This window comes from Balearica regulorum, chromosome 6, assembly GCF_011004875.1.
Source record: "Balearica regulorum gibbericeps isolate bBalReg1 chromosome 6, bBalReg1.pri, whole genome shotgun sequence".
NCBI lineage: Eukaryota > Metazoa > Chordata > Aves > Gruiformes > Gruidae > Balearica > Balearica regulorum.
The window spans coordinates 29,175,346-29,188,463 of NC_046189.1; the positions used below are offsets into that span (position 1 = coordinate 29,175,346).

General features: G+C 36.2%; 1 protein-coding gene across 3 annotated transcripts in view; it reads left to right on the forward strand.

Moving 5' to 3' along the window:
* The window catches only part of PTPN4 (protein tyrosine phosphatase non-receptor type 4), a 118,293-nt gene that overhangs the window by 62,838 nt on the left and 42,337 nt on the right, over nucleotides 1-13,118 (forward strand). For all 3 annotated transcript variants that reach the window (XR_012836157.1, XM_075757007.1, XM_075757008.1), the window contains 3 exons: nucleotides 33-121; nucleotides 6,113-6,176; nucleotides 12,421-12,593. Coding sequence is in view for 2 of the 3 variants with exons in the window: in XM_075757007.1 (XP_075613122.1) it covers nucleotides 33-121; nucleotides 6,113-6,176; nucleotides 12,421-12,593 (326 nt within the window). In the remaining variant the exon portion in view is untranslated. The remainder of the gene's footprint in view (nucleotides 1-32; nucleotides 122-6,112; nucleotides 6,177-12,420; nucleotides 12,594-13,118) is intronic.

The following is a 13,118-nucleotide window of genomic DNA, read 5'->3' on the forward strand; positions in this document are numbered from 1 at the left end:
TTCTTCAAGTAATTTTCTCTTTTCTTTTAAAGGATCAGAGTAACAATGAAATAATGATTGGAGTGATGTCAGGTGGAATACTAATTTTTAAGAACAGAGTACGAATTAACACCTTTCAGTGGTAAGGACAGCTGTTTAAGCTAGTGTTTTTGTTTGGTATTTCAAAACATATTTTTACCACTGTGAGTGTCACATGCTTTAAAAAAGACCAAAACTTAGTTATAGCATATCAAGTTGAAATTATTTACCTCATACTGTGCTATGGGTAATTTTATGATGGTGTTTTGTCCTGTTCTGCATGCTGTGCTGTTAAATGATTGTGGTGCAAACTACAATGAACTTCAGTACGTTTTTTCAGGAGTGTGTGAGCATACTTTATCTTCCGTTAACTATATAGCCATCGCCAGTGTTATGGTCTAGTTTGCAGTCTTTAAAGAGACAACTGAACTTAAAAATATTAATATAATTGCACTGTGTTAAATTTAATATGGGTATGGCACTTGAAGATAACTGAGGTGGAACATTCAGAATGTCATCTCTTCATCCATAGATAACCATTTTCATGATAAGGATGAAAAAGTGCATTTATTGTGGAAAATGCTGTCATTGATTTCTCTTAACTAAAATAATTTTTAAAGCTGTTGTGTAAACGTGGAGTTATCCTCATTAAATATGTTACTCTAGTTATCAATCTTAAGTTGGGATCCTGTTCTTATTTATTCGTATAACAAGGGGAAGGATGTAAGAGAAATCCTGTTCTGCACTATAACTTCTGTAGTTCTCTACAGAAATTATGTCACCTTCTCCGATGCTTTTTTTAGTTCCCTCAGAAGTAACTTTCCCTTCATTTCCTTTGCCTGCTTGGAATCCATTTTGACAGCCTTACTTATTACATATGTCATTGAGTATGCTATAACAGCATTCTGAGTGGGCGAAGTCAGCCATATAAAATTATCATAATAGACATTAGTTTACCAGGCACAAAAGCTGTTCATTCTAGAAAAATGATGAAAAGTTTTGCATTTTCATTTTCCACTGATTTTGCATTTTCATTTGCTACTGATGTGTGTGCTTGGGCAATGCAGCGCTGGACTTCCCTGAAGTTTTTAGCTGGTCTGTTGTCTTCATATAAACAGATTAAATTGATTACCACAGTTGAAACTGGAAAAACTTTTCTCTGAATTCAAACTGATAATGGCAGTTGAAATCTTTAGATTTTTGTTGGTTTTTTGTTAGCATAGGGTAAGATCCATTGCCTATAATCAGCGACCTGTTTTCACTTAGTAAGTTCGCTTCCAGAGATTCAAGGTGTTAATCACAGTCTTGATCTATCCTGCAACCCAGTGAATTTCTGAGACATTCTGGTTTTCTGTGCTAAGTCTTTCTTTCTTTCTTAGTCTCAAGTTTTGTTGTAGGATGTTACATATTCTCTGGTTTACCATGTTGAGAAACAGTATAAATGGTCAAATTTTAGTAGATTTTTGGAGACAAAGAACAAGACAAAGCTATGAAATAGGTGTTATCCACAGCCAGATACAGCTGACCACGGTAAACGTTTTGCCTGTAGGCCTTCAAAGAAAAGTAAGCCTGAGGCAATTATGAAGCATGTAAATTTTCAGTCTCCATGGTTAGTTGGGTAAATTAAAACTGGATCTTGCAGCAATAAGTCTGGAACTACTGTACCAGTCAGTCAGACCTGCCTTTATAGTAATGACACATTTTAAGAAAGATATCCTTCATCTGGTGAGAGTTTTGAAGTGTTAGAGCCATTCCTGGGTTAAGGCTGCTTTATAAATGCAATGCTGTAGTAATGAGAAAGGTTTTAATTCAGGCTGCTTTTACTACTGTTATTTTTGGGAAAACAGTAATAGTAGAAATAGGTTCTATAAAACACACTGGTAAATTATTGAGTACGTGCAATGTAAGTAATAATTAAGCTGCATGTCCCTACTGGAAGCTAGAGGTTTCTGTGAGCCCTGCTTCATATTGTTTGCATGCCAGGGATGCTGATCTAAATTCTTAGTGTGGTTTTTGTGTGTGTGTAATTACCTAAACAGTTCTCTTTGTATTCAACTATATCAGCTGACATCAGGGATATTAATTTCTTCCTGTGAAGACTCTTGTACCAACATAACTGGTCTTTAAAAAATAAAATAAAATAGAACCAGCACACACACCCACACACACCCATTTTTTCCTATTATAGGCTTTCTTTTGCTATGAGTAAGGATCTGAAATGTCAGTTCTCACAATATAGCTCAACAGTGGACCTGTTACCTTTCCTTTTTATCCATAGTCATGCAGCTGCTCCAGTGACACCTGTACTGATACTTTTTCTTCTTGCTTCCCCTTATTCTTGCTCCTGTGCAACTGGAGCTGTGTAATGTCTTCCCACAGCTTTATGGCTACAGTGAATGTTTAGATATTCCTTTTTCAGTACTCCTGAGCTGACTTATGAGACAAGTGAGAGGAGAGACATGCATTTATGTGGGAAGAAATAAAGGTTTAACAATTGCTCAGAGAAGAATCAAGCAAAATGTCTTTGTCCTCTGCCTCTTAATTTGATGTTATATCTACATTGCATATAATGAATCTTATGATCATGGGGAAAAATGAAACAGGAGGGAGACAAGGCAGGAATAAGGCAAAACAAAGGAGACTGTCTTTTATCCAGTGTGTCCTAACTTGATCTTCCTGTATTGTAAGTAATTCCTCTCTTCCCAAACTGTGCTACCAGGCACAGAAACCTGGGAATCCAGGGAGGAGATCTTGCCCTTGAAGACCAAAGGAGAAGAGTGTGGAGTACCTTAGCCTTTCCTTTTTTACTAGATCACTTGTTCAGCAGTGGAGACACGCTGTGCTTTGCCTCTCTTTTGTGGTCGATGTACCCCTGGAAAGCTTTGTTGCCTTTTGCATCCATTGCCAGTTGCAACTGCAGTTGCACTTTGGCTTTCCTAGTTTTATCCTTGAATACCTAGGTAGTACTTCTGTGTTCCTCCATGGTCATCTGATCCTGCTTCCAGGTTCTGTATGCTTCCTTTTGTGTTTGAGCTCAGTCAGTAGTTCCAGGTTCATCCAAGTTGGCCCCTACCCATGCTTGCATGTTTTCTAGCATATCAGCATTGTTCTGGATTTAGAAGATTGTCTTTTAAGATTGGCCACTTCTCAGTTTCTGTGCCTCAAAAGACAGCTTCCAAGGGATTTTGCTTACCTGAGCAAGCTGGAGTTTCTCCTCGTGAACTCCAGTGTTGTTTAATCTGCTGCATCCCTCCTCACATCCCTCAGGATCTTTAGCTTCATCATCTTGCAGCTGCTGGAGCCAAGTTTGTATTTGACTACTAAATATGGACAGTCCTTCCTTGTTTGTGAGTTGTGCTACCAAGAATGTGTTCCCTAGCTGTGACAGGTCCAGAACCTGTGTCAAAGAAGTCTTGATCGAGAAATTTGCTGGATTGCTTATTCTGGCTTATCACCTTTCTGGCAAAGATAGGCATGGTGAAGTCCTTAGTGAGAACCAGGGCTTGATATCATGAGACTCTTCCACATGTTTGAGTATAGTCCTCACTTTAGACTAGGACTTTTAAATATCTCTTCATTTAAAAGGATTTAGGATACCTGAGATGACTGCAGACTAGAAAATCATACCAGGAAAATATTACTGATGCCTGTCTTACCCTTTTCCTTGGATATGCACCATTGCCGACAGAAGGAGAACATAGACAGACATGCCTTTTGTTTTGGCCGAGTACAGATATTCTTATTCAGTGACTAGCAGGGTATTAACAGTGCATATGAACTCTCTCTTATCTGCTGTATTTTTTGAAAATAGCTGAGATTCAGCTTTGAATCATTTCTTTGTACTTGAACGGCGATTCTTATGGGTTGAGTTAGACCTTATTGGCTATTGTTACAGTTTTGAGTCTGTTCCAAATGGTTTCAGGCTTAAAAGGCAGCTGACTTCACTCTGCCTCAATTATGGGGTGAGATTAAAAATCCATGTGTGTAGCTTTCATCCTTATCATTCTCCATGACTCTGTAAATCACCAACAGCAGTGGTTTCTTTAACGGAAGAGGGGGGGAAACGAGAGTAAAAGGTAGTAGAATGTTTTCATAAATGAAATAATTTTGATTTATTTTCAGGTTTTCTATTGACATGCTAAGCAAATCTGATATGTTGTAGAGTGTATGCAGTTCAGTTTTTAGAAAAGGTATATATTAAAATGTTCTTTTAATTGCCCTGTACCCCAAAATTTTAGAAAATTAACCACAACATACTTCTGCTTAGCTGCAGTCTAAATAGTCTAATAAAACTTTTTTCAGTTTTTTCCACAGTCAGATTGCTATAATCACTAGTGTCTATCCCATCCAGCAAATTTAGGACCCATCCCTAATTATTCTTAAGTAATTGTTTGTTAAAGGAAGTGCTAAGAAAATTGCTGCATTGCCAATGAAATAATTTGATTTCAGTAAATAAGCTGTAGCCCTCTCATGGCTTCTAATCCTGGAGAAACTAACTTCAAGAGCAACAATTTGTTAAGAATTGAAGGAAAAAAAATGGACAAAATTATAGCTGCTGCATTTTTAATTTTTTTTTTTAATCTAATGGCAAAGCTAGGAAAGAAAAAAGAAATGGAGCATAGTTTAAAGGCTAATATTCACAGATTCCCTTTCTGTTACTGGAAATAGAAACTCTCTCAACAAATTAGGATACCCATGTTAGGTTCCTGCTCTGAAAAATCCTCTGGAGAAAAATGTCTCTGATTTAGTTAAGAAGATAATTTCTATATATAGATACCCAACTTAGGTATCTGGTAATGTTTTGTTTCTCATCCTTCCTAGTCTAGAGGGTTTTTTATTCGACAAGGTGATCAATATGCATGTAAGAATTCCAGTCACTATTGAGGTCCCTGTATATTCTTCATTAATAAGTTTATCTCAAAAATTGTAGCACTGTTTTCACTGATGTGGGGTTTTTTTTGTTTGTTTGGGGTTTTTTTTCTTTCTTTTGTGGCTTTACCAAGCCAATATAATAACTTGAAGTACAGGGACTGTCAGAGATGACAATTCAGGTTAGTAAGAGTGCTCTGTATAAACCCACTGTGTAAAAGGGTGATTGTAACCCCTGAAGAGTTTGCTGTGTAATTTCCTGCAAGTTAACTGTGTGATCCAGCTTCTCTTTTGCTTTGAATTTCATAACAATTGTCAGCGAAAGCTCCTTTGAGTGAGATAGCATTTGAAATTAGTGCTCTACATTTTGCCGTATCATATCAGTTGTTCCTTTTCAAAGTCACAGAAGTTACAATGTTTTTTCATGTTACAGTTGTTACCTTGCTTTTATTCTTGACCAAAATAATACTCCTGTATATTTAATAAAGGATGTGCACTATTCTAATATTGCATTTCTTTGAAAAAGTATATAATCAGATTGTGATGGAAATTTGGCCTTATTTTCCTGTGTAGCGTAACTAGCATGCAGTGACCATCCAAAATTGTCTGGAATTACTGTCAGCATCTCGTATGTTTATAGATAACCTGAAAGACGAAAAGATCTGTAGGCTGATTTTTTTTTTTCCCCTGTTGTGATATTTTAAATGTTTTTTTCCTCCTCATAGTGTGATGGGTTTTTTGTTTTGTTTTTTAACTTTATAAATACCAAGATCACAATTTCTTATCTCTTGTCTATTTTACTACTTATCTCTTGGCTATTTTACTAAAACAAGTTCTGGTTATATTTAAAGACGTGTAAGAACATAGAGAAACAATGTCTTTCAGGCATCAGGTGAAGCTCAAAGGTTTTTTTTCTTATTCTAAGGGATAATCAAAGTGGTCTCAGAAAAGAGAACATCTGGTTGGAATGACCTGGGGATAGAATAGTTCTTTGGACTTTGGAACTGGGAAAAGATACTTAAATTAGCAAATGCCTCAGCTTTAGCATGGAAATAAGTGAATTTGATAGATAACTTAAATATATTGCCATAAATTTCAAAGTATACAAGCTATTTTATAAGCTTTGATATTTTTTGAGTATGGAAATTTCATAGAAATTAAATGAAATCTGTTCATGATTTAGTATACTAAGTGTTTAAATACTGTGATTTTATTTTTTATTTAGGTTGAAGATTGTAAAAATTTCTTTTAAGTGCAAACAGTTTTTTATTCAACTTAGGAAAGAATTGGTGAGTACTGTCTTAAATTTCATCTCAAAAAATGAGAGCAATGAAATTTCTCCATACTTCATGTCTGCATTATCCTGACTGATACTATGTTGATTCTTGCCTTTATCTGCAATTAAGTCCAGTTTCACCAACATTCTTGCTATTTCAGTTCTCAAATGGGCCATTATAATGCTTTATAAGACTTTTTTTCATTTGATTTGCCTTATATTTTAGATACATTTGGTTTTATATTTGTGTGCAGGAAATGTAACTTGGTTATATAAGACGAATGTTGAAAAGGTTGAAAGTAAATCAATATTAAATTTAAATTTCAGAAGAAACCAAATTAAAATTAAAGGTAATGTTTAATGCTGCTTCAGTTGTATATGTGCTTGTAAGTAAATGTTTGATTAAAACATGCTGATTTGTGTTATTCAGATTTAGTAATACAAATTGGCTTTATTACGTATATTTAAACAGAAGAGATAAGAATGCCTTTGCAGTTTTAAATTACATATGGTAATTTTTTATGCTTCTAAATTTTTGGGGAAAAAGTTGAAGCTTTCTGGGAAGAATGTGTATGTTTCACTGCTTGTGGTGTGTATTTGCTACCCTGTGACGCACCACAGGACCACTGTGTGTTTAGTTCAGCAAGAAATGGATTGTTCCATGCCTCCAAGAGATTAGAGTCTAAACCCATCACGGACGTATCGCTGGGGAAAGATAGAGGAATTAATTAAAAATATGACTACGTGATTAACTCCTCAGATGAGTTGAAAGGTTTTGTGCAGTTCTTACAGCTGAAAGGGTTTGAAGACCTGAAATGCAGAGTTACTGACTAGATAAAAAAGATAGATTCTAGGCAGAAATGCATGCTGAGTACTATAGGACTATTCCAGATTTAGAGGCAATATGGTTAAACAAGAAAAATATAAGGAGGAAACACCTATTATGTCAGATTGGACCAATAGCTAGTGACTAGTATTGAAAAGAGGAGTCAAACTGTATATCTCAAAAGCAGATCCTTTAAAATGAGGCCTAGGAGTTTGCAGTTTTCACAAATGGAACTACCTGATAACCTGCAGACACTTTGTTGAGTATTGCTTGACAGAAGTAGTTTGACACATGTGCTTGGAGCGGTGTGAGTTCAGAAGTAGGGTAACAGGAGTTAGAGGATTTTGGAGTAATTATGTGTAGGAAGAAATGAACTTTGGCTATTACATGAAATAAGTGGAGTATCTGTCAACGTGAGCAGAAAAACTGTAATGATACAAAAAGAAGCGGGGGAATATTTCATTGTGGTGACACAGATATTTCCTAATATCCTGCTGGAGCTATAGGCTAGTTCTCAAAGACAAACTCATCTCTGACAGCCCAGAGGTCAATTTTTGTCTTGGTATCAGTGTGTGTATCTTCCCTCACAGTTTCAGGAATGTTGTAGTTAGATCTGAGATGAGAATTTGGGATTTTATTTGGAATTCAGAAATTATGAACTGCAGTTGTTTTCTAAATTAGAACTTGAGGAAAGTAGTAGCAGAGTTCAGGACCTTGAGATACCTGGGTATAAAATCGGATTAGGTACTGTACTTGAGTATTTTCTGTTTTCTGCAGGAAAAAAAATTCTGTATATAGTAGAAGGTAATATAAAGATAGCTTTCTCATCTTTTTTTTCTGTTGCTTTTTAATACTCTGCATATTGTTACTTGCACCATAATGTAGTATATGTAACTAATGTAATTTCTCTTCTGAGACATCTTATTCAAGCCAGCAAATTAAAAAGTCTTGTACTGTTTTTCTTTAAACTGTATGTATCAGATGAAAACTGATGGCAAGAACTTAATTTTCATTCATTCCAAATCATGAATATCTTAAGATCAAAGCTGAAATTTGCCTTCCAAAGAAGGCATACTTTAACTAATTTTTTAATCAAACCTAGTATTAAAATTGTTATTTCCCGAGTTACTTCCCCCTCATAAGATAAGATTCATCTCACCTATATTCAGCTTCAGTGAGGTTAAAAGAACGTATTTTCTCTTTCATGATAATTAGCTAACCAAAGATAATCATTAGACTTCCTCTTCAGTAACCAGATACATGCGAAGGGTGAAACATCTTGCATGAATTGGAAGTACATTTTAGGATGGATTAAATTGCTCTCTGGTGGTATATGCTTACTTTTGCTTTCACTCACATTGACAATAAAGGGAGCTTAAATGGCTCTCTTTAGGCAGCAGAAACGAGGTAAAGTGACTCAGTGATTGCACATTTGGTATGTAAAATATCTCTAGTCAGTGCTTTGAGTGTATATTTAAAAGCACTGATTTTTGCTATGACAGTGAAAATACATTCATGGTATGCTGATGATGTGTGTCAAAGTTGTGTGTAAATATATAACAAATTATATAGCTGAGTAACCATATTTATTCTGATGCAAAGCTGAGATGCTATAGGATATTAAATTAGTGGACTTGGGAGAGGAATTTTCTAGTGTGGTTTATTGTTGGGTTTTTTCCCGAACTGGGCTACATTTGCTTTTAAGTAGTCCTAAATAGATATTTTTCAAATACTGCTAATGAATGTTGAGAGCTTTTAATTGCAACTGTCCTTAAAAGTGCAAGTGCCTTATCTTTTAATCACCTATTAAATTTATTCCCTGACATGGTATTGCTTAGAGGCATCGACATAAGTAAAAAATTAGTTGCCTACTTTTAATAGATTATATCTGTGTTTAAATAAATCACTTAAAGGAAGTCAGATGAAGTAGTTTAATGTCAAAGTCATCCTCCACTGGTAGCATAATATAATCTTGAATGGAAACTGGTGGCGTATTCTGACAATTAAATAGCTGAGCAGGCATCCACTGGAGTAGATTTTCTTTCCATTGTTTCTTTATGATTGTGTATGGGGGGAATAATGTTATATGTATAACTTCTTCATCCGACATTAGAAGCTCCCTGAGCTGTAACTTTAATGGCAGGTTTTTTCCCCATATTTTTGTTTATTCTGCCTGATCCATATGCTGCTTCCCTTACACGCTTTGAAGATGTCTGAGAATAATTCAGTAGTTTCAACCAAGGTTCTCTGGTTTTGTAAGACAGTTTCCCTTGGCTGTTGTAATGTCAATTAGTCAGCATCAAACTCTTAATGCTGTCCAGCATACTTTAGTGGTCCTGATTCTTCGACAGCCAAATAAGCTGTTCAGCATGTTCTTTTGCTCTTTTAGAGCCCAGATGTCCACTGAAAAATCACGTGAGTCTGTAACCAAACAATGGGCTGTGACCATGACCAAGACATGGTTTCAGTGTGTGGCCAAAGTTGGGTTTTTTTTTGTGGTGGGTTTGGTTTTAATTATAGATTATGTATCTGCAGTTTGTGCTTCGAATTTTTTCTTCTTACTGACTTTTAGAAAGAACTGGGGCTAGAATCACAGGGTAACCTATGGGCTTATCTGCCCAAGTACATACTTGATCTAAAGTAACTCTGGCATTCATTAGATGCCTAGTTGATTGTTGCCTAATCTTGTCGAAGTTTCTGCCATTGGGTTTTTTTGTGAAGAGCAGATACTGTTGACACAATCTGTGTTGCATTTAAGCGTCCACAGGACTCTTGTCCACTCTTTGTGGAGTATCTTGAGTCTCTGGAGCGTCTGCTGCTTATAAAGAGCAAGTCTTTTTGTCTTTCTCAGAGATGGGGGGTACGGAATGTTTGCTTTGTTCTGGGATTTTTCTTTGTTTAGGCAAAATGAAAGAGACCCACTAGAGAATATGTTTTTCAGCCCAGTTTCTCTCCAGAGCAGTGAGAGATCTGCTCTGAAGTCCCTGTTTCAAATCAGTCAAAGGTGGGTTTGAATGAATGTCCCCAACCAAGATGAATGTTCGAAGACTGAGCTGTTGTATGCAAACAGGGTGCCAATATCCATTCTGCTTTTTTGTTTGTTTTTTGTCCTTTTAATAAAAGGTATCACAAACATGACTTAGATTTACTTTGCCCTGTCCCTCCAGTGTTTCTTCTTGGATTCTATAGGTAGCCTGCCTTGTGGGGTACATTTGTAAGGTTATGATTTAAATGAACTTACATGGTGGTATTTTGCTTGCCTGTAACTTCACTCTTGGGCCCTATGCCTCTTATCACCAGTACTGCATTCCAGCCACTTCCCCCAGTACGTAGCAAGCTGACTTTTCCTCTCTCTAACAGGAACCATGAACACAATTAGTAAGATTGTAATTTCATAGCAGAATCCAACTGTGACTCCCTGAGGTAGTCTTCTAACACTGTCTGAACAGACCTAAACCCCTGAAGTACCAGTATGTCATTGTGATACCACAGAGCATTCAGCATCTTCTGGGAGCCTTGCGCTATAAAAACATTCTCACAGGCTGCAGTATAACCGTCCTGTTATTTTATGTGCTTTTGGCTGAAGTACCGTGGATATTAACATGTCTTATGCTGAGCCCACATTGATTCAAGCCTACTATTTTCAGGGAAAATGGGTAATCTTATTCTAAATCCAGCTACCAGACAGCAGTAGAATCAGGGCTTGCCCCCCAGAATCATCAACAAAGATGAATTTCAACTGCTCAACTTATGTTTGGATTTTACAGAACCTGCAAGAGTGGATAGGAAAAGGATGGCTGCATGTAGGAGCCAATATGTTATACTCTTCTTACCTTAAAGATTGATTCCTAGCTGTAATTGAGATGAAGGGTAGGGTTTGACAATCTGTTCTCTGCACTGCAATGAAAGCCTTAAAGGCTATGAATAGAACTATTGTTAAGGCACCTTTAAAGCTCTAACACACCAAGTTCCTGTGAAAGTGCTGTTTCGCATTACAATTAAGCTGATCTAGCTGCAGCTCCTTGTCATCATGTGATACCAGCTCCTCCTTCATGCTTCATGCCTGATCTAGTGATCAGATGGTGGCATGACAATCAGATCAGCTCATTCTCTGGAATACAAACTAGGGAAAACAGCAGGATATTTCCCCCCCCCAACCCATAATTATAATGCTTTGAGAGTGACATGAAAATGCATGATCATCAGCTCATATAACTTGTCAAATTCTCTTTTCCAACATTGTAAAAGGCTGACAGAGCATTTAAATTTACTACATCATGAGAACTTTTTGTTGGAATCTAAAATCTTAGCTGATTCGTCCTTTATCTAGATGAAGCAGTCCATAATTTTACATAGTTGCTGTCTTGCAGAGTAGTAATTTATCTTGTTTATATTACTGTACATTTACATTGCTGATAAAACCTTTGTTAACTGAATAGGTAATGGACTTAATTTCTGTTACCCTGTTTGTGACTTTTAATTTTTAAGTACTTCTGTTAACATGTCTAGAAAATACAGAGAATGGTTGGCAAGAAAAGAGTTACAAGAAATTTTTGTAAATTGAAGTAAAATATCAAGTTTTAGTTTCTTGTGTACAATTTCTTGAATTTAATCAAGTTAGAATTTTCTGTTTACTTTTTAAATACATTTTATTCTTTACCCTAAATTCATCATGTGGCAGAAAATATAATGTTGTTCTTAGCCATTAGTCACAACAGCTACCCAGATACAACACTGGGAGAAGAGTTGCAGGTCTATGCCCCAGTATCTCAGCAGAACTAAAGATGAAAGGCCAGCAAAAGCTTCACTTGGAAAAGGAGTTTACTGCTAAGTGAAAACAGTTAAGATGTGCTAAATGCGGAGGGTTTAGTACTGTGAGAAGAAAGCAGAGTGCTGATGATGTTTTCTGGCCTACAAAGGTTGTAATCAAGCTCCCTCAACAGGCAGAATAGCTTATCTTACTTGGCAATTTGCTTCTTCCCTTTACCAGGAACCTAATTAATCATGTAGAAGTAGGCATATCAGTCGATAACTGTTCCCAGTCTCTAACTAGCACATGTGCATGATAATTCCTCTCTTAACTGTAGTAATCTTGAAACAGGGAGGAAATTTTTAAATGTAGTTTGGGTCCTACCTTTTGGGACCGTTTCTTCCCATCTAGACTTACTTCAATATCACTAAACAGACTGTTAACCTGTGAGCAGGCTCATTTTAAAAACAAAAAAAAAGTGGCTGTAAAGTTTAAAATTCCTTTAAAGAAAATTTAGAGGTATTTTAAAAGGGTTTACAATACGTAAAGTTAATGTAAAATTAGAGAACCACTTCGGAAAGCATAGTTTTTAGAAAAAAATCAAAACTAACATTTATTGATCTTAATTTAAGAAGTAACTGGGAATAATTTTTATCTGAAATAAATTTTTCTCATTTTTAGCATGAATCTAGAGAAACGTTACTGGGATTCAATATGGTGAATTACCGAGCATGTAAGAATCTGTGGAAAGCTTGTGTTGAACATCACACGTTCTTCCGTTTGGACAGACCGCTTCCCCCTCAGAAGAACTTTTTTGCACATTATTTCACTTTGGGTTCCAAATTCCGGTACTGGTAAGTGCTGATTTGAAATACATGGGAAAGAACATAAAAGAACAGGCAACTCATCCATAGGGAATTATTTAGAATCTATATTAAAAGGTGCCATAATTCAAGTAGCTTTTGAATCCTGCAGTTGTTCCCCTCACCTTTTGGCCTAAGTTTCAAATGTTGGTAATTTTCTAGGACAGCTTGAAAATATAATTATTGTAGTATTAGTGGTTGTTATCGAAGTAGTACTCTGAGATGGTCTCACAGGCTGCATTTCTTCACCTGCTTACCTGCTGGGTTATGTTTATCTTAAAAATGCTGTCTCAGAACTTCAGTCTTTGGCCTGGTGTTTTTGAAAACTGATGGATCTTGGATCTTGTTTGCAGCAACAGCAACAAACCAGACCTAAATAGAGATCAAACAGAAAGCAATGAAAAGAAGTTTCTACAAGTAAAGCCCACTTAAGCTAGATGCATACAAATAGGAACTAGGTGAAGACAAAAGACCTACATGCTCTGCACCAAACCCAGAAGTTTAGATAATAAGAAC